Below are 21,533 nucleotides of genomic sequence, written 5' to 3' on the forward strand. Positions count from 1 at the left end.
TGATCTGCAGTCTGATTTGTAACACTGTGTGGCAATATGGATTGTGTTATGTGGACTCAGTCTGAGGCAAAAATGATGTAAATGTAAAGGTAAATATCCACAATTTGCATGTTCCTCACACCATGTTAAAATTTGTTAGCTCTGGGTTGTTTTAGATGGTGAAAAATTAGTATCTTATAGGTAGCTTTTATGTTTTCATCTGAGTGCAGCGATGACTACAACAGGAAACCACAACATTATGCATGTGTACTGTTTTCCTCTATGTGCCTTGAATGGTGTTACTTATCCTAAACGGGGCTCTAGTAGCTATCAAACAAAGCCGGTACTGCAGATTTGAAGCTCAGAAGTTTCTCACTTCACACACAGGGTTGTTTTCCATTCAGAGACACTTTAGTAAAAAAGGCAAATATGGCAGCTGCCATGTATGTGGACCCACAGCAAGTGGATAAATGTCTTATTTGAACAGAATAAAAACACAACAGTAATTTTTGTAATTAGATAATAATTGAAATAGACAGTTTTTAATGATACATACATTTTTTCTGACACAGACCTTAGATTGCACCTTAAAATATAACCATTTTCTATGGACTGATTTATACTGAGCTAAGACATGAAATGTCACTGCAAGATTGTTCATTTTAGATATCAGTTCATTCAAAGTGTAACATTTACAGAATATTAGTATTACAGCAAAAAGATCAATCATTAGCCACTGGAATCGTTATGTTAAATAATACAATACATATTAAAATGCTTTTACAACAGTAGCGAACACAGCTTGTCAGTCTAAGCAACCACCAACACATTTGCTGTGAGAGCTAACAGTGTTCTACCAATGCAGAGGAGTGAGGAGGTCCCCTTTGCAGCGATTCTCCCCCTCACTGCCACGTCGGCTCATTACACCAGTTAAAGAATAAGACAGACACATGGGGAGGAAGGGAAAATGAAAAATGTCAACCAAAGCTGTAGAACACTGATCTCAAGAGGGCTGGATTACTCCCACTGGTTTTTCTGCCTATCGGTGTGCACTGCCTGTGGGGTGGATCACAGCGGGGGAAGATGCTTACACAGTCGCTGGCCATTGTGTGGACAGGGGGGCTCCCTCAGAGTGGATGATATGCATTCAACAGACATTTCCACCTGCGGATGGAGGTCTATAGTCCGTGCTTTTCAGAAATGGATTCTCTCAGAGGAACTGCTGAGACTCTGACTTGTTATATAATGGAAAAAAGTGCCTTCTTTCCGTTTTTCTTTGCTTTCATTTGAGGAGATTTTTGCACGTGTGTTGCCAGAGTTACAGCATATAAAAGACTGATTCTTATGCATATAAATTGCTGATGTCTTCAAAGGAAATTTCCTCATGTAAGCATGTAGTAATGGTTCAGAACCCCCTGGCTATCTCAGGGAATACCCTGCTGCTGAACGTAAGCCAAGACAAAAAATACCTGTCGAGGACGTACCAGCAGTGACCATGATAAACAATCTGAGCAAAGGCAGAATCAGGCAAGTGCTGTTTCAATTTTTCTTGGACTCTTCATTTTCATTCTGCAACACTTTTTATATGGAGCATTAAACACTAAAATGCCGACAGAAACACGTGATGTTTTGTCAGCTTACAATGACAGATGCAGTCGCAGTGCTTAAGTAGCTGCCAAAGCTGCTCTCCACACCTTAACTGAAAAAGAGACTTAGTTTGGAATATATAGAAGTTTTGCTGTTTCTTGGGACACTTATGGGCTTCTTAATTGGTATTAAAACCTTTAAAAAAGCATTCACTTGTCTTGCTGTCTTTCCTATTTTGTTGCACTGCAACTTGGAGTTTTGGGATTTTATGTAATGGACACACATTAGTCTTTACTAGTGAAATTAAAAGAAAAAAACTGAAAATTATGGCAAGCATAACCTAAGTGTTGGTCCATATTTCTTCCAAACCCTGTATTATAATGTGATTATTTCAGTTAACTTCAGAAGTAATATGATTAGTTAGGCTAAGTCCACTTGTTCCACTAAGTATCACTTCATATCCCCTTATTTAAATCCAATTATTGTAAATGAAATGGGAGGAAAAAATGCAACCACATGGTTTCACAAAAACCTGTCAAGTAAGTGTTCCAGAGTCCATGTTTATAAGTGAGGTTAGAGGCAAGAAGTAACCCTTGAGTTACAGAGCTCCAAAACAGAGACTGAGATTTTGTCCATTATACCACAAAGTTGGGCTTTATGCAAGGATGGCCATTGCACAAACAGAGAAAGAAAATAAAACCCAAAAGGATGGTAGGAGCTCATCAAAATGCATTAGGAAACCTATCAAACAAATGAAAGAAAAAACTTTGATCAGCTTAGACGAGTAAATGCCAAAAGTAAAGCATGGAGGTGGAATCATCATGCTGTGAAGTATTATATATGGAAAGAATAAATAATGAAAATTTGTTTGGTACTTAGAGTAGCACCTCCGCTATCTTGTGTTGAACAAATGATACAAATCATAAATTCGCTATGATTCCAGGACATAAAGCAATAAAACAGTAAAATTGCTAAAGAGGTTAATGTTTTGTTGTTTTTTTTTTGTTTGTTTGTTTGTTTTGTTTTGTTTTTAGCATACAGTTCCACCCAGAGTTAAACTGATTTCTGATTGATTTCCATAAAGAAATAACAATTAAAGGTCCACACATATGTATATTAAGTATTAAAAACTTCAATTTAAAAATGATCAGTCAAATTTTAAAAAAATGTTCAATCATAAAATAAAATAACGGTGTCTTTGTTCAGTAATTACAGAGTAGTCTGACTTGGTAATTTAAAGAGTCATTTGTATAAACTTTGCAGAGATGTGCAGCTCACCTTGTGTAGAGTTTGGGTTTTGCTTTTTTTTTATAGAGTCATGAGCTTGATACACATGCTCCGGATACAGTCAACCACATAGAAGAAAAAATAAGTAGAAAATTAAATAATTATGTTTTCTGTAATACATGGTTGGTGGTTTTTTTACACTTATATCACAGCTCTGTTTATCATACTGAAAATGACCACCATTTTTCTAGTGTAGTATCTTACTGCAAGAGAACAACATTTTTTGAGAGTGATCCACCTACTGTGAAGTAACCACCTCATGAGAGCTGCTTGGATGCCAGTGACTCAGTAACGCTTGCTATTTTAAGTCTTGCCAGTGACTGAATTTTCTCTCAGTCTGACAACAAAAGCCATTTCTTTGAGACCGTACAGCTGGAACAACTTTAAGACAGATTTCTCCTAAAAAAAAAAAAAAAAAAAAAAAAAAGACATACTTACAGTATTTATTTTCCTTTTATTTTGCATCCTTTATCTTAAGTTGCAGATAATAAAACAGATAGGATCAAAGACAAATTACATTAATTCAAAATTAGTCGACGGTAGTATTTTTTCCAGTTATTACAATTACAGTAAAACACGAAGAGGTAAAAATCCAATTTAATTATTTTTTTGTGATCACTGACTCGTTGGACTTTATAATCCTGCAAGGAACAATCAACATACTGTATAAAATCACCTGTTGGTAGATGGCAAGTATAATGTTTACGAGTTTCTACACTTACAATAAACGATGGAAATATGACTTTTCCCTGCTAATGTGTCCTTAAACAAAGCCTGATTTTTCATTTGTGTTTTGCCAAACGCCATGAAAACGTTCACTGACAAGGATAAGGTAGTCCTTTGGTTCCTATAGTAACAGTGTGTACTCCTTGCATCTTCTGATACTTTTATGCAAACATGACTTTTCAGTGACAAAATATCAAAAATTGATTTTTAAAATCTTTTTTATTCTTTATTTCTAGATTCTGAAACAACAGAGGATGAAGGTGATCAATTTGAGACCAAAGAAGAAAGTGGTGATGCTGAGGATCAGGCTGTTGATAAAGGTAACTGCCATCTCTTCAGTTTATTTATTTATGTATTTATAAGATTTATACAGTTTAATTAGAAAAATAATGTTATTCCCGATGTAATGTAGTCTAATGTACCTCAAGCATTCAGGTCATCGTCTCATGAAGTTGTTTTAAAGAAGAATCAGACCTGAAGTTGTGGCAGCTCTTATATAGCCCAGCATGTCTCTGACTAAATATAGACCACATGTAGACCAAGCAGTTTGACCCCCATTACGTATTTCATGTTAGTGCAAATATGTAATCGATACAACTGATATCCATGTACCACCCTAAAATACAACATTCATAAAACCCCTTTTTAGATAGAAACATCATATTAAGTGACATTTATATAATTTTGGCACCACTTACATAAAACTGTTAAGCAGAATCCTTTTAATAGTACAAAAGTTTGGTGTGAGAGGATTTAAAGAAAGATTTATACTTAAAAGTACATAAGCTTTTTATGTTTTAATCCAAGCAGTGAACATAGCGCTCAGAGTTCTCTTCTGAATTAAAAGTAAATTTCAGAAAATACCAAGCATGGTAATGGTTCTCTGCCACCATGCCAAGGCAAGATAATATCATAGATCTGTTTCATATTTACACCTGGCCTCTCCTAAAATTTTTTTCTAATTTTCTTTAAATGTATTTCTTCTATTACATGAGAAACAGTAATGGACAAAGGTGCAGAGGATAGCAATAGAACACATGGACCTGAACATCACTCTAACAGGCAAGTAAACATGTCTTGGTCCTTCTTTAAAAAAAACAAACAAACAAACAAACAAACAAAAAAAAAAACATCTTGATGAGTTTGAATTTTTTAGCAGATATTTTAAGAATAAGTGCCCTATTATTTCAGCAGATAATCTAAATAATCTGTTTCAGGAACCAGTCTGAGGATTTTTCAAGAGAATCTCCACCACAAGTCCTCCCACCACCATCCCCAAGACTGGTGAAACGTACCTCCACCTCTCCAATGCCGAGTCGCTCTGGTTCAACTACTCCTATCAGCTTGCGTAAGAAAACTGTTGTGCCAACTGAATACCAAGACACAGTACCTGGTGAGTTTGAGGAAAAGGTTAAACAATCAAAAGGTGTGTCTCAAAGTAACACCCAGGAGTCCCGACCGCAGACTCCACTGAGTGAATGCTCTCGAAAGGAATTTACTCTCAGACCTTCACCAAAGCTTACAAGAGCAAGCTCAAAGGTTTTTGAGAAAGTCAGAGGCTTAGAAGAGCGGAGACGAAGTCTAGATATTCCAGAAGGTTCTATCTCAGGAAGATCCTGGGCAGGGTTCAATCGTGCTGGATCTGTGGATTCAGATGATGGTGGAAGCCGGTTAGGCATCTCTAGAGAAAGTTCAAGGGAAGATCTTAGGGAGGCTCTGAAAGAAGATGCTGCTGAACGGAGATCTGTGTTTAGACAAAGAGCTGCTTCATTGGAAGAGAAACCTCGCTACTCCCAAAAGGTTCAAGACATTGAGAACAAGTTCACAGAAGAACTACAACGAATCAAGAAGCTTGTTGGGAAGCCCCATCTGAAAAAATCGTTTTCAACTGAACAACTCACACTTAGGGCAAAGCAGCGCCAGCCTTTCAGGAAAATCGAACCTATTCCACCACAAGTTTTACAAAAGCTCCAAGAAAGGGAACGTGCGCAGTGGGCAAAGGAACAAAGAGAAAGGGAACTAGAGGTTGCATCTCCCCCACAGTCAATGCAGTTATCTGACCTGCCAGGACAACGGTCAGTGAGAGAATTAAACAGAGTCAGTCCCGTTGTAGAAATCCTTCAGAGATCATCATCGCCAGCGTTACATCAACATCAAAGGGAAGAGTCACCAAGCAGAAACATTACAGAGATGACATTACGCAAGATTGAACGAAGACCGCAAAGTCCGCTTGTTCAAAGGGTATCTCGAATGCAAGAACCCACACACATCCAAGAACCTCTTGTACAAACCGCACAAAAGGATGAAACGTCAGGGAGAAAGACACCAGTAGAAGTAGTAATAAGAAAAATTGAAAATAGACCAGAAAGTCCTCTGGTCCACAAAAGGTCTGTCATCATGCAAGACCATCCACCTCAAGCTCCTCCAAGATCCCCAAGAGGAATATCAGTTACCTCAACAGAGGAAGTGGAGGTATCCAAACCAACCTCTAAGATGAAAGTCCCCACAATTATTGTTGAAGATGATAAAATGGAAGAAGATCATTCTGTGAAGCCCAATGAACCCCTGAAGATGAGTACTGGTGCAATAGAGGGACAACAGCTGAAGACAAAAGGAAAGAAACGTCGCACTCGACCCATGTCTCCAGAGTTAGGTCTGTAGTGATTTGGCCTTCACCAGATTTAGTTTTTCATATTTATTATTTTTTTAGGGGTGCACTTAAGACTTGTGCTTTGTTGAAATGTGCAGATTCATCAGATGATTCTTATGTATCTGCTGGAGAAGACCCAATGGAGGCTCCTGTGTTCGAGTTCTCCCTCCAGGACACTGTAGCAACTGCTGGTGCAGATGTGCTATTAAAAACTATAATTGCTGGAACACCTGCTCCTGAGGGTAACTTGTTTTATTTTGTATTGTAAACCAGATGTAATTTTTCACTATGCATTTAAGCAGTTGATAGTCAAGTATGTTTAATCTTTTTTTTCTCTATCTTCTTCTTTGAAGTTACCTGGACTAGAGACAACAACAAAGTCACAAGCTTTGCAAATTTTACGGTTAAAGTAGAGGGTGAGCGACATAGCTTGCTCATCAAATCGGCAAAAGTTAGTGATAGTGGAAAATACTGTGTGACAGCAGTTAATCAGGTGGGCAAAGCCTCCAGCAGTGCCACGGTTGTAGTTAAAGCAGGTAAGTTTAATTTCTAATCTATTTGATTTAGTTACTTGAGTGCAGTATTGTTTATAAATTTTAACCCCCTAAATTTAATCAGAATTATTTTAAAAAGGTCCTTAAAATGTATTTCTTGGCTTTTCTTAGAAAGATACTTGCATTTAATTACACGTATGCATGTTTATAATAACTATTTCACATATTTTGGATTTGTTCAGTGCATTTTGTTGCTGATTGCATTCCCAAAAATTAATGCAACATGATTGCAAGAAGCTGACTGGAAGAGTCTGAGTTGTAGGAAATGTGAATGTGTATCTGACTTTCTCTGTTCTGTGACCTCAAATACTATCTAGAATGCCACAGTTCTTGCTCATTTCTGCCATTATCGCACATATACCAAATACTAACATCCTTTATTGTTTTCATACTGTACAGTTGCTAGTGTGCCTCCTTATGGGCTCAGTATTAAGCCATAAATGTTTCGCAGCTCTAAACAAATGTTTGCAAATTATTTCAGAGTTTGTATTTGTTAATCAAGTTTTGTCACCATGTAAAAAAATAAAACAAAAAAGCCTGAGAAATTAAATTTGTGAATGCATAGAAAAGAATTTGGATAGTTGTAAAAAATATTTTTATTTTAAAAGAAAAATAGAAGTGCTTTTGCAAACACCTGCGTGCAAGTCCCTGAAATTCCAGTTGCAGAATTTGGGATCTGTCTTTACACTTCTATCTGATTGGATAAGGACAAATTATACTGTCCAATCACAGAATAGATGGCTTCCTGTTCTTCCACACTGCTGCATGATCTTGAAGGGGAGTAGATAAATTTTAAAGACAATGATGGTACAACTACCTCTGTGTCAAAATGAATGAGACAAACTGCATCCTGCAGGATAGTATCCCTCAAAGACCGCAGTTGGTGGCTGTCTATGTCAGGATAAGATTTAAAAGCAAGTATATTCTGGACCTGAAAAGGACTTCATAATGCAGGTTTTCATATGATGTTTGACTACAAAGAATCTGGGAATAAAAATTAAATAAACAAACCTAAAACCTCTACAGATTTTACCATGTGCATCCCAGAATGGAGCAGGACCCTTTAAGTCCCTGTTGGCTTATTTAAAAATAATCTACATGTTGAAATTTATCTCATCCCACACTGACACTGTTTCTCTCCTTCTCACTTATCGTTATTTTCCTGAGCAAAAAGTGTGTGCCATATATTCCAGCTGAATAACCTCACTTGTAGTTTCCATAGTAACTATGAGGTGAAACTGAACCTATAAATTGCCCACTGAGTCTCACAGGCTTCACTCATTGTGAATCAACTATTGTTTGGATTTCACATTTTGCATTTCAGATGCTAATTACAAGGGGAGGCATTGTGTGTGTGTGTGTGTGTGTGTGTGTGTGTGTGTGTGTGTGTGTGTGTGTGTGTGTGTGTGTGTGTGTGTGTGTGTGTGTGTGCGTGTGTGTGTGTGCGTGTGCATGTGTGTGTGTGTGTTTGTGTTTGTGTTTGTGTTATATGAACTCTTTGAGCCCCTGTGATTTCACTGTGTGATGCAAAAACAAAAATGAACGGTACTAATTATGAAGATTAGAAACAACATCAGAAACATAATTGAACCTTTTGCATTTACAGAGTCTGTGCAAGAGCCAAAGGGAACCCTAGGTGTTCCAATGGATATCAGCAGCCCTATTACATCTGATGAGGAGTATCTCAGTCCTCTGGAGGAAGCTATGGATTTTGGAGTCCCAGAACCAAAGCGAACTGTGGATGCACGATTCAGAAAACCCCCTTCATTTCTGGTGAGATCACATTTAAGTTAGAGTATGACATTAGTTTAGAATTTACATTTAACTGCATTTTTGACCAATGTTGCAAAATGCTGCATGGAAATGTGTAATTTTCATTTTTATTTCAATTTTAATTTCCCTGTATCAAAGTATTTATCTGCTGTATGGTCATTTCATCTACACATTTGTCAAAGAAAACTTACAGGTAAACTCCATCGCTCAGCTTCTAAATTGCATTAAATTTCTAACAGGCCACAATGAGTGATCAAGAAGTCATTGAAGGACAAGAAGTCACTATGTCTGTTCGAATAAGTGGACAACCCAAACCTATGCTTTACTGGTAGGTCAGCTCAAGTCATTAAGTTACCTAAACTTCATGATTACATCAGAAATGGAGATGCTTTCCCATCATCTCAAACCATAGGCAAATTCAGTTGACTGCATAGTTTGATAATGAGCATGCTGCATTACTCATCTCTAGAAAGGAGCTTAATGTTTATTAAGTTTGACAGATTTCAGTATGACAGGATGTCTTATCAGGGAGAGCAAAGAATAACATGCCTTAGAATTCAGATGCATTGCTGAGACCATGTACAAAAAGAGCTGAAGAAGCACTAGCTGCTCCTTTCTGCGGGAGTCTGCTGGCACTGCAGCGTTTGTGCTGCACTTCCATATATGTTCTACATGCCTGTGGTTATTCATTACTGTTGTTAACTGCAGCAGCAGCAGCTACAAACGATAAGGCTGGATTTCTTATTGTCAACAAATCCCATAAAAGGGCCAAACGCTGATCTAATTTATACCTGTGTCAGCCGCTGTTGAGAAACTACCAGAACATTATCAGTCAGGCATGCTGTTAACTGTTTCTTTAAGAGCATGGCCATTGCAGATGGCTTTGAGTTGTTTTAACCAGTTTCATCAAAATTAACTTTACATTGAGCACTAATACAATCTAAGAGCATTACTATTTGATAGCTGGTTTCAATTAGTAATGACTACAGACCACAGAGCATTAGTCTTGCTGGTTGTTTTGTTGGATTTATTTAATGACTAACCTGATAATAAGTACAAAAATAGCACAGTGGCAGCTTTATCTCTAAATACAGTAGACAATAATAGTAACAGGATGAGTCATTCAGGCAGGTTCTGTCAGAGTTAATCGTGACTTTTAGGAGACAATAGCAGAAAATAAAGTACAGAGCAATGCAGGCTACTCATTATCCTCATCATACCAGCCAGCAGAGAACTTGCTTTAGAAAGTGTTTGCTTGTAACCCTTCAATGTATAAAATTTAATATAAAGAAAAGCATTATAAGTGAGTGACTTCCATTCATAATTCTCTTTTCCAGGCTGAGAGACAGAGTCACAGTGAAAACAGGCCCCCGCCATGTTGTACATGAGATGACAGATGGGAACTATGAAATGACAATCAAGTCTGCGGTGAGGTCGGACTCTGGCGTTTACATTTGCAGGATAATTAATGAGTATGGGACGAAACAGTGTGAAGGAAGGGTGGAGGTCAAAGGTAAGCTTGATTTTACTAAATGTTATTCTTTACAATGCACTATTTAAATGATCAAGAATGTCTTTTTAGACAATTTTGCATTGGTTCTCATTGGAAAAATAGGTTAATTCCATAGGTTAACATTCATAGATTATACACCTCAACTCAGTCATGGCAAGAAAGAAAAAAAGAAGAGAAAAAGGAGCCATATTACACTTTAGCGTGATCTATTTATAAGACAAGACTGGGATGAATATCTTAATGCAAGCATTTATGCATGTACAAGATTTTTCACAGCAGTTTACACCTGATAAAGTGGAGATGAAATAAGACATAAGGCATAATTTAATAGAAGTCTGCCACTTTGGCAGTAACTATCAGAATTTTTTTTTCTGTGCACACTAACTATAACTGTACTTACCAAGTTCAACATTTCACTGGCCTTAAAATAAATGAGTGCGTACTTGATTTTATCAGGCACGAAAGACTTTTTTAGTTGTTTAATGTGGATGGTTTTTATCACTGCAGCCATTCATAAGGTTGTATGATCAGAGAGGATGTCTATTACTATTTTCCATTCATCAGATTTTGGTTGAAGCAGTTTCACTATAATTAAAATTTATAAAAGACATTCATGCAAATGTTCTTAATCTAGCATGCAAAACCGCCAAGTCTTGGAGAAGTTGGTGGCCATTTCAACTCTTTACCACCTGTAGATGATTTTCTTTACAAAGAAGTGGTGTGTTTTAGATCAATTTTAGATAACTTACAAGGCTCATAGACATCTAATAGATTTTTAAAGGCATCCGAGAGTTTTTTTCAGTCTTGGCTTCACACTGCATGCTTCAACAGAAACAAAACACCAGGTTGTAGATGCTAGAGGGTTGAATGAGGTACTTGATGAGGTTTGTGTGTCTCACTTTTCTTTATAAGCACTATTTCAGAAGACTGTGTTTTTACATATGATGAAAACAAGAATACAACTCCAAAAAGCATTCAATATGCTTGAAACTATTTCACATAAGAAGTTTAAAGGCATCACTTAACATTACTCTATAGCAGAGTGGTTCCCAACCTATTTTCCTTTGGGACCCCCTTCATGCAAATACTAAAAAGCCATGGACACCCTTCCCCACCCTGTGCTGGAACCATTTTTAGTTTTATGCTTTTAAAAGTGAGAATTTCACCATAAATAATATATTTTGGCTGAGTCCTGTCCTTCCATAAAGCCTAAGTTAAAATAACATATAACCCTCTTAGGGTGGTCTCGGACCCCAGGTTGGGAACTACTGATCTAAAGAAAATATCTTTTATTTTAAACCCAGCCCCACCAGTTGAGCCAAGTCTAGCCGTCATCCGCCCAGTGAGGGACATCACAGCCAAGGCTGGAGAGACAATTTTGTTTGAGTGTCACATCGTTGGACCAAAGGATACCGACGTGGATTGGCTCGCAGATGGGAAACTGGTTCAGCCCGCACTGCTTAATTGTAAGATGCACTTTGATGGGAGGAAGTGCCGACTGCTGCTCAATTCTGTCCACGAGGACGACAGCGGAACATACATGTGCAAGCTCAGCACAGCTAAAGGTAGGCCTCAGTAATGGGTGTATCTCAATTCGTAGAATGAAAAATAATACATTTATTGGTCTTCTGATCCATTGTTCTGCTTTTCTTGGACATCATTTTTACTTTCAGAGGAAGTAACATCATGTGGTAAACTCAGAGTCATTCCCTCCTTTGAGCCTCTCTTCACGCGAATGTTGGATGTTTTGGAAGTGATTGAAGGTCGTAATGCTCGATTTGACTGCAAAGTCAGTGGGACACCACCTCCTAAGGTCATCTGGAGTCACTTTGGTAGGGCCATACTTCAAACCACCGTTCACATGCACATCCTAACTGGTTATAACTCGATTTAACTCTGTTGATCCTAGGATTTTATACACTTTTTATTTGCCTCCTTTTCTCTTCAGACCAGCCACTTATAGAGAGTGAAGACATTCGTATTCTTCAAGAGGGCGGCCGCCATTCTCTCATCATTTCTCATGTGACTGCTGAGGATGAGGGTTTGTACATGATCACAGCACGCAACAGTCATGGCGAAGCAGAGAGCGCCGCTGAGCTTTACATACAAGAACCACGGCCAGCCATCTCCTCTCAGATGTAAGAGGGTTTCTGTTACGTTGATTAACATATTAAGATTTACAAATCTTCTGAAACTGTTCTGACTCTCTATTCCTTTAGGGCTAAACTGGAGAAGATGCCATCCATCCCAGAAGAACCAGAGATCCCAGAGAATGAGGTGGAGCGCTTCACCATGCCCGACTTCATCAAACCCCTCTATGATCTGGATGTGATCGAGGGAAAAGAGGCTGTGCTGAAATGCAAAGTGGCTGGTTTGCCATACCCAACAATTGCCTGGTTTCACAATGGCAAAAGGATTGAAAGCACAGAGGACAGAAAGATGACACAGTGTAAGGACCTGATGTACAAGCCATCAAAATCAAATGTAAACCACCATTTGAAAAAGAAAGTAAATCCTCTCTTAAATTTAAATGTGAGATGTGACATTTTTCGCTGTCATCATTGATTTAGAAAAATTAAGCTAAACTGCTGAAAACTGCATGAAAACTAACTCTAATGGCTTCCATTACAAAAAGAGACGAAAGAGCAGCCAGGTGCTGCTAATTACTTAGACTTTGTTAACTTTATTCATTGTGAGCACCTCTGTAAAAGTTTTCAGCTATAAAGCATTCAGTAACACAATGCCAAGGAGAAAAAACATCAGCAATGACCTTAGAGAGGCAACTGTTCTGGCCCATCAATCTAGGAAGGGTAATTTCCAAAGTGGACAAAGGCCCAGAAAGTTTACACTAATGTCCAATTGTGCAATGTTTGGAACAAAAAAAAAAAAAAAAGGCGTACAATTCAGACTCTACAGGCCTCAGCTAGCATGTTAAATAGCTCAAGTTCATAACATTGCAATTAGAAAAAGACAGAAAACACCAAAGTATTCTAAATTCAAATATGAGGCTATCAACTAAAGCTTAGCAAAACTGGGTCATACAACAAGACAATGATCCATAACACCCATAAATCTGCACCAGAATTACAAACGGTCAAAGTGTAGCACTGTCCCACTCAAAGTCCAGACTTAAACCTGAATAAAATGTAGTGGCAGTACCTTTAAGAAAAAATGTTCAAGTAATAATGTAAGTAAAAGACGGCCAAAGTTAGCAAGCCTGAAATTTACTTGTGGTTTGCTAGTCTACTTTATTTTTCATATACTAATATTTACACATCTTAACAAATCTCACGGGTGTTCCCTTACTACGATTCCAAAAGTATTCAAGCAGACCTTGTAATTGCAGGGATATACTCATTTCATTATGAGTATGCAAGTTTTGTGCAGAGGACTAAACAACAGACGCAGGGTTTAAACGGTTAAATGAAACTCCGTAAGCAGAGTTGTGTAAAATGCTGCCACTTCACATGTCCATTACATTCCATGTTCATCCCTTCTTTTCTTCCTCCTGCAGTTCGTGACATCCACAGCCTGGTCATCCGCTCTGTGTGCCACGCCCATGGTGGTGTTTACAAAAGTGTTATCTCTAACAAAGTAGGGAAAGCCACCTGCTATGCCCATCTCTATGTTACAGGTGATTTTCCCTCCCGTTATAGGCATGTTCATGAAGAACTAGTTGGTTCAATTACATAACATTTTATTAAGAACCCACATTATTGCAGATCCATGCATTCTGTGACACTGCCTTCAGCAATACCATGTCAGAGACATTTTTGGGCTTCTAAATCCGCTGCTGTCATTTTCAGACATCCTGCCTGACCCTCCAGATGGTATTCCAGTGATAGAGTCCATCACTGGCAAAACAATCACTGTAAGCTGGAAGAAACCAAGAAGGTTGGACCCTTCCATTGGTAAGTAACGAGCTGTATTCCCTGGAAAGACTTTTTGAAGGTCTCATGGCTTCTTTTTCACATTTACTTTGTTTTAAAAGTTGGACTAATCATCTGAAACTGCAGTAATTATGCCAGGGAAAATGAAGCTCTATTTTTGTGGACAGAAGAAATGACCCAAGCAGTATGTTTAATGCACTGAGGGTCAAATCCCCTTTTCTTTTAGATCCCAGCTCTCTGATGTACGCCATCCAACAGCAAGCCCTAGGTTCCATCCAGTGGATCATCATAGCCTCAGGCCTGAAAGAGACAACCTACACCATTACAACCCTCTCCAAAAATGTGCGCTATGCCTTCAGGGTCTTGACCATCACCTCCAAGGCCTTCAGCAAGCCTTCACCTGCCACTGATCCCGTGCAGCTCCTGGACCGAGGTAAACACCAGCTATTAAAGCATCCATACTTCCATCAGTTCAGGTCATAGGTTTATTAAATATTTGTTCTTTTTTTTTCTCTTAAGGTCCCTACCTGCAAGAGGCTCCAGTTATTATTGATAAGCCAGAAATTGTGTATGTGATTGAAAACCAGTCAGTTTCTATCCCTGTCACTCTCAATCATGTCAACGCTTCGGTCACCTGGAAGAGGTATCGCTGTCTTAATTGTTGAGTTTCTCTACATCTGACTTATCTTTATTTTCATATTGTCACCCCCTTCAGACCAAAAAAACAGAAAAATAAGTCAATGTTTTTTAACACAAACATATTTAAAAAGCTCCTGGCAATGCTTTTTTATTCGTAGCTTTAGCCTTACATCTATTCTATTTTCACAAGATCAGTTAATTAGTTTAGAAATTAGCTGCTTTTCAGACCCAGTGCATGTCAGCATCGTCAAACTGTATGACTACAGGCCATAAATATAGTATGATGATGCATGTTGGCAGCTGTTTTATTCCAAGAGATTATCAAAGATTAAAGAGCAAAGAAAATGTCTATATTTATGTTCTGAGTCACACTGCACAAGTAACAAATATGACCAGTGACTTTTTTGTGCTTCCCACCCTCAAACATGTTGATGTTAGTTTAAAATACACTTGTCCTCAGGAAAGGAGCGACCCTGGCCAACAAGCCTGGCCTGTATGAGACGACCATGCCAGATGACGACCAGCACACGCTGAAGCTGCTGAAAGTGAAGAGTACTGATGTTGGAGAGATGACATTTGCAGCCTCCAATGAGCATGGAAGTGACAGCTGCACCTTCAATGTGGAGATAGCAGGTGGGAAGAAGATCTGTCAGTGTAGCGACTGAGCTATCATCCAGCTGATGGTCATGTGACGTTGTGTTATTTCTTCTCAATTCTGCTATAGCTCCACCAACATTTGAGACTATTATGGAAGACTTGGACGTTTGTAAAGGAGAGACCCCTCGCTTTGCTGTGGTTGTGGAAGGCAAACCCATTCCTGACATCCTCTGGTTCAAGGTTTTAATCCATTTTAAAGATATATATATATATATATATATATATATATATATGTATATTTGGCTGCATCTCAGGAAGAATTTATTCTTTTGACTGTAAAACAATGAAAACAATCCTGAAACATACCAACAAATTGTGAAGAAAAATGTCAGGCCAATGGCCATCATACACACCATAACTTTAAAAATGGATAAAGTGAATGGTTTAAAAAATGCTAAGTTGAAATCTTAATCTTAATCCACATTAAACTCCAGCTAATCTTTGAAGTTTCAATACTTTTGCCTCTCTCAGACATCTAACACTGGATCATCCTCTTCAATAGATGAATGACCAGTTATAACATTTTATGTACTTTTAATGTTTGAGTAAAGTAAAATGTTTGTTCTAAACTTATTTAATAGCAGAGAACTCCTCAGCCAAACATGAACGATTCAGCCAGTCACCAACTAAATAAAATTAGTTATCAAGATCAGAATAACAGGAGCTGTGCTCTCACACAACACACTGATTAACAGATCTCAGCTCAGATCAAATCAAATTCAATAACAGAACAAACAAATCTTTGAAGCGAAGCGAATGACTTAGAAGTCACACAGTGCAGATATTAAACATTTGGATCAACTTCAAGTTTTAGACTATTTTGTTAAATTATGAAACTTACATTGCCATTGCAGATAGATCCCATTGAGCATTTAGTCAAAATATTGGTGCTGTGTAAATATACACCTAGTGGATTGTAACCACTGCAGCACTGTATCGAGGTATCTCCAGGAAGGTTCGCACAAGATCCAGGTAAAAAACTGAAGTGGTTACGGTGGTGATTCTAAACTCTCTTACCATGTCTCTGCACAAAATACATCCACTGACTAGTTATTCCTGACATTTTGGTTTGCTAAGCAGCTATGCTGCCTTCAGATCCCCACAATGGGCTGTTGGCGCTTCATAAATTGATCCATTGGGTGAATAACTCAAGTTAGTTTCAAATAAAGTCGCACATCAGTGCGTTGCGTGATTGTTAAATTGGCCTTTGAATCCATAAGTCATAAATGTAATTCTCTGAACTGTTAAGTTACAACATCTAGAATTCATGGAAGATGCCTTCCATAGTGAAGCCAGATTAGTTGTAGTCGGAGGCTAATGCATTGTCAGTAGCCTGTTTATAACTTTCCTGTGTAAAGAGAATGTGCTCAACTCAAATCCTCAATGGAATTATGATATTAAGCCCACCCTAAAAATCCTGAACACATCACTGATACAACTCAACAGCCCACCAGCAGTTTAATAAGACACATTTTTGTTCCATGAAAATGTTGCCATGCAAATCTCTAAATTACCTTTACTCAGACGTTAAATAGAATTTTAGGTACAATTCATGCCTAATTCATTCAAAATTCTCATAAACTTCTATACTATTCATTTTAATGCACCCTCGGTACATTATGCAGAGAGATGAAGTAGTAAAATGTGATTTTATGTTTTAACCCGTGCTGAAACCTACAGCATTTTTTTTTCAGGGGGATATTCTGCTGTCAGAGAGCAGTCATTACACATTTGTGTATGACGATAATGAATGTTCCTTGGTGGTCCTAAATGCTCACCCAGAGGACTCTGGGGTGTACACCTGTACTGCTCGAAACCTGGCAGGATCTGTCTCCTGTAAAGCTGAGCTCACCGTTCACCAAGGTAAGAATGAAGTCATAACAATCTTTTGACTGTCTCAGCCTACACACAAAATGAATAAGCTTTAAGAATCCTAGTGCCAGTTGTAGTTATTTGGATTTAATACATTATCTGATCTTACTAACACTTGCTCAATACTGTAGCTAAAATCAAAGAGGAAGCAATGGATGATGAGGGGTCTATTCTAAGAAAAATGCGTAGGCTGACAGACTATTACGACATCCACAAGGAAATCGGGAGGTACAGTAAACTATTTATGAGCCCACAATAAAATATAATGCAATATAACCAACATCTGCACTCGAGCCTGTTTTTATGCCTTGATTTGTGCCAGAAATTATTCCAAAAACATTGAACTAAACTGGAAATTTATTTTCTTCAGGGGTGCATTTTCCTATGTAAAACGTGTCACCCAGAAGTCGGACAAGATGGAGTACGCAGCAAAGTTTATCTCTACTCGGGCCAAGAAAAAGGCATCTGCTCTGAGAGAGATGAACCTGCTGTCCAGGCTGGACCATGACAGAGTCCTTTACTTTCACGATGCCTTTGAGAAGAAGAATGCAGTCATCATCATCACAGAAATGTATCCTTCATTTAGTGTTAAACCACAGCGATGGATACAGATGACAAAGGTGGCCTATGTGAAAAAAATGACAATTGAACATCAAAATCAAACACCCATCGTTAATTAAAGCTGAATAATGAATTTGTGTTTTATTTGCACAATGTCTGGAAAAAGCCAGCACAGCCTTAACTAATCTTTAAAGATGCCACGAGGAGCTGCTTGACCGACTCACACGGAAGTCTACAGTAATGGAGTCTGATGTAAGTTCTGCTCTGTTTTTTACGACTTAACAGGAAATTTTTAAAAACATACTCTCATCGACCACTTTATTAGATCCACCTTGGTGGTAGGGTGGACCCTCTTTTTCCTTCGGAACTGCTTTAATTGTCAGTGTCATGTTGGAAACATTCCTTAGATATTTTGCTTCCATATTGACATGATAGCTTCACACAGCTGCTGCAGATTTGCCGGCAGTATCATCCACTGATGAGAATCTCCCATTTCACCATGTCCCTGAAAGATGCTCTATTGCAGTGTTTTTCTATCCTGGCTCCTAACCTGCATGTTTTAAATGTTTCCAATGCCAGCACACCTGATTTAGATTAATTGAACTGCTCATCAAGATCTTTGCAAGACTGGTAATGAGTCCTTGCTTTCAGTCAGGTGTGTTAAAGTACAGAAACATCTAAAGCATGCAGGGCAGGCGGACCAGGATTGAGAAACACTGCACTGTTGGGTGGAGCTCTGGTGCTGTGGAAGTCTTAGGAGTACAGTAATCTCATTGTCATGTTCAAGAAACCAGTTGGAGATGGTCTGAGCTTTGTGACAGAGTGCATTATCCTTTTGGAAGTAGCCATCAGAAGATGCTGCACTGTGGTCATAAAGTACGGTGGCCAGGAAGTGCAAAACAAGATTACATCCAGTGAAACACTTTTGTAAGTTTACCGTAACACAACTACAAAGATAAGTGTTACACCAAAATCTATGATTCATCAGAATCTGTGACCACAGGGGGGCTATAGTGTACATTGCATGTACGTCTTAGAACACGAGCAAAGTCTTGAACACTTTTATTGAAAACACATTTCTGATAGTTATCAGAATGTGTTACTTTACCTGCATTATAATGAACTCAGACTTCAATAAAAGTGTTTTCAAGACTTTGCTCGTCTTCTAAGACGTGCGTGCTGAGGGCTCCCACAGTCACTGATTCTGATGGGTCACAGATTTTAGTGAAATACCTATCTTTGTTATTGTGTTACGGTAAAATTGTAAAAGTGTTTCACTGGATGTAATATTGTTTTGCACTTTTTGGCCATCGTAATGAAGGGATGGACATGGTCAGCAACGAAAGTCAGGTAGGCTGTGGTGGTTAAAGCAGGATGGATCCATGTTTTCAAGATGTGTCCGTCTAATTCTGAGCCTACCATTTGAATGTAGAACTGAAAGGGAGACACGTGTTTCCATCTTCTATTGTCCAGTTTTGGTGAATCTGTGTGAATTGTAGCCTCTGTTTCCTGTTCTTAGCCAACAAAAGTGACACCCAGTGTGGTCTTCTGCTGCTTGACAGTTGGACGTGTTGTGAGTTCACAGATGCTATTCTGCCAACCTTGGTCAGAACCAGTGCTTATTCGACTGCCTGTTGCCTTTCTATCATCTCCAAACTAGTCTGCCCATTCTCCTCTGACCTCTGACATCAAATTTGGTCCAGACAACTGTTTTCTCTTCTGCAGACCATTCTCAGTAAACACTAGGGATGGTTGTGTGTTAAAATCCTCAGCAACTTCTGAGACCAACAACGATGCCACATTTAGAGTAACTTAAATCCCCTTTCTTCCTCATTCTGATGCTTAGTTTGAACTTCATCCTGACCATCTCTACTTACTACTATAACTAAATGCACTGAGTTGCTGCTATATGATTGGCTTAGTAGATTTGTGTTAACAAGCAGTTGAACAGGTGTACCTGATAAAGTGATCGATGAGTATAGATTCTAGCATCAGTTTAAAGGGAACAAATGAGTGCAATTTATGTTGGTTAATTATCTAATCAAATTTTTTGTGTTTAACAGGTACGTTCATGTATAAGACAACTGCTTGAGGGGTTGGACTACCTTCATCATCTAAACATCATACATCTGGACATCAAGGTAAAATGCTGATGGACGATGCAAAGGTCATAAATGATCATGAAAATTTCATTCTATCAGGAAAACAATCAAATCTTATTTTCTGTTTTTTTTTATCAGCCTGATAACATCCTCATGGTAGACCCCAACAGCGATCAGATTAGAATCTGTGATTTTGGCAATGCAGTGGGGATCACACCCGATGAGGCTCAATACTGCAAATATGGCACACCGGAATTTATTGCACCAGAAATCGTTAATCAGACCCCTGTTTCAAAAGCAACAGACATTTGGTAGAGTACAATATACAATTTTTTTTCTTTTTTTTTTGTTTATGGGAATTGCTTATATGATGATTAGATTTTTTTCATTCTTTCTCTTCTTAGGCCTGTAGGAGTTATAGCATACTTGTGGTGAGTAAACATTTTCCATTCTCTCCTATTTTGGCTTGTCATAGCCACCTTGCAACTGCATTTGTCATGAAATCTAACTATTAGTTTCTGTTATCAGTCTGACAGGGATTTCTCCATTTGCTGGGGAGAATGATCGCAGCTCTGTACTTAACATCAGGAACTACAATGTGGCATTCGAGGAGAGCATGTTTGCCGATCTTTGCAGAGAGGCTAAAGGGTTCATCATAAAGCTGCTAGTAGCAGACAGGCTGTGAGTAAAACTGCTTGAAGACCATTTGTCAACAATGTTTTTTGAGTAAAATTATTTAAAACATCATAAATACCTAACCTGAGTGTTCAAACTTAATTGGGTTAAACAGTGTATCACAATGTCCATTCAGATGAGGAATCAGGCTTTTCTAAAGATGGTTGTATTAATAACTCTACATTTCTGTGTGAATCAGTCCTTATCGGCTAAGTTGTAGACTTACAGTAAGAAGTTTTGAATAATTTGGTCCTGCTTTTTTTCATTAAACTGATGAGTGACAGATATATTTGTAGGGCTGTAAAGTTTTTAGTTTGCACATCCTGCCTTAACTTTTTGGTTGTGCTAGTAATGGGTATCTGGAGGTGTTTGGGCCCAGATCTTTGGATCTGTCCACCTTATATGATGAGATAAAAACTCTTTTTGACCATTACAGATTATATTTTCAATACAAATGTCTACTTTGTTATTGATATTGCACCACTAACGTGAGGAAGTAGAATTCATCCAGAGAGAGGACAATGTCTGATGCTAGATATGTGTTGTAGTTTGAAGAACACTCGGTTGCTAAGTAACGTTGGAGGGAGATGTTGGGTTGACTATTTAGGGTGTCCTAACTTGATAGAAGATAAGCTGAAATAAGACAAGATGGTAGTATTAAATCAAGTTTAGAGCTTTTATACACCAAGGCTGACAACTGGCCATCACGTGTGTCTATAGTTTCAATGAATGTCTAAGCAAAGCTGGACTTTTAAAATGCATTTAAACATGTGTGTTAATCTGCAAATCAAGAAACCCAGATAATGCAGTTGGGGTTAAATTACCCCTGTATGCTCAACTAGATTAAAATGAGGACTTTGCTCATTTTCAAAGGTTTCAAAGGTTTGTCTTTTGAAAAAATAGTAAAGCATAAATGTATATTAGCTAGGGGTGGGACTTTATTGCAATAATTATGATTAATAATTTTTAAAAAATTAACGCATAAAAAAAGGAGAAAAAAAAAGAGAAAAACACATTTAATTGCAGTTTACGTTCCAAACAATGCAGAATATTTGTCAGTGTACGGTT

The 21,533-nt window shown here is 38.1% G+C and overlaps 1 protein-coding gene across 1 annotated transcript in view; it reads left to right on the forward strand.

The window, feature by feature from the left end:
* spegb (striated muscle enriched protein kinase b) overlaps positions 1-21,533 on the forward strand; it is a 40,610-nt gene that overhangs the window by 5,250 nt on the left and 13,827 nt on the right. Inside the window, exons 2-27 of the mRNA XM_042001357.1 lie at positions 3,816-3,899; positions 4,575-4,641; positions 4,797-6,232; positions 6,328-6,471; positions 6,583-6,765; positions 8,390-8,556; positions 8,796-8,884; positions 9,894-10,069; positions 11,374-11,634; positions 11,743-11,901; positions 12,018-12,207; positions 12,289-12,518; positions 13,584-13,703; positions 13,876-13,980; positions 14,186-14,392; positions 14,479-14,602; positions 15,059-15,231; positions 15,323-15,435; positions 16,950-17,118; positions 17,259-17,355; positions 17,498-17,698; positions 17,883-17,940; positions 19,752-19,829; positions 19,929-20,101; positions 20,195-20,221; positions 20,319-20,471. Of these exons, the coding sequence (XP_041857291.1) occupies positions 3,816-3,899; positions 4,575-4,641; positions 4,797-6,232; positions 6,328-6,471; positions 6,583-6,765; positions 8,390-8,556; positions 8,796-8,884; positions 9,894-10,069; positions 11,374-11,634; positions 11,743-11,901; positions 12,018-12,207; positions 12,289-12,518; positions 13,584-13,703; positions 13,876-13,980; positions 14,186-14,392; positions 14,479-14,602; positions 15,059-15,231; positions 15,323-15,435; positions 16,950-17,118; positions 17,259-17,355; positions 17,498-17,698; positions 17,883-17,940; positions 19,752-19,829; positions 19,929-20,101; positions 20,195-20,221; positions 20,319-20,471 (4,984 nt within the window). The remainder of the gene's footprint in view (positions 1-3,815; positions 3,900-4,574; positions 4,642-4,796; positions 6,233-6,327; positions 6,472-6,582; positions 6,766-8,389; positions 8,557-8,795; positions 8,885-9,893; positions 10,070-11,373; positions 11,635-11,742; positions 11,902-12,017; positions 12,208-12,288; positions 12,519-13,583; positions 13,704-13,875; positions 13,981-14,185; positions 14,393-14,478; positions 14,603-15,058; positions 15,232-15,322; positions 15,436-16,949; positions 17,119-17,258; positions 17,356-17,497; positions 17,699-17,882; positions 17,941-19,751; positions 19,830-19,928; positions 20,102-20,194; positions 20,222-20,318; positions 20,472-21,533) is intronic.

This window comes from Melanotaenia boesemani, chromosome 12 (genome assembly GCF_017639745.1).
Source record: "Melanotaenia boesemani isolate fMelBoe1 chromosome 12, fMelBoe1.pri, whole genome shotgun sequence".
Taxonomy (NCBI): Eukaryota; Metazoa; Chordata; class Actinopteri; order Atheriniformes; family Melanotaeniidae; genus Melanotaenia; species Melanotaenia boesemani.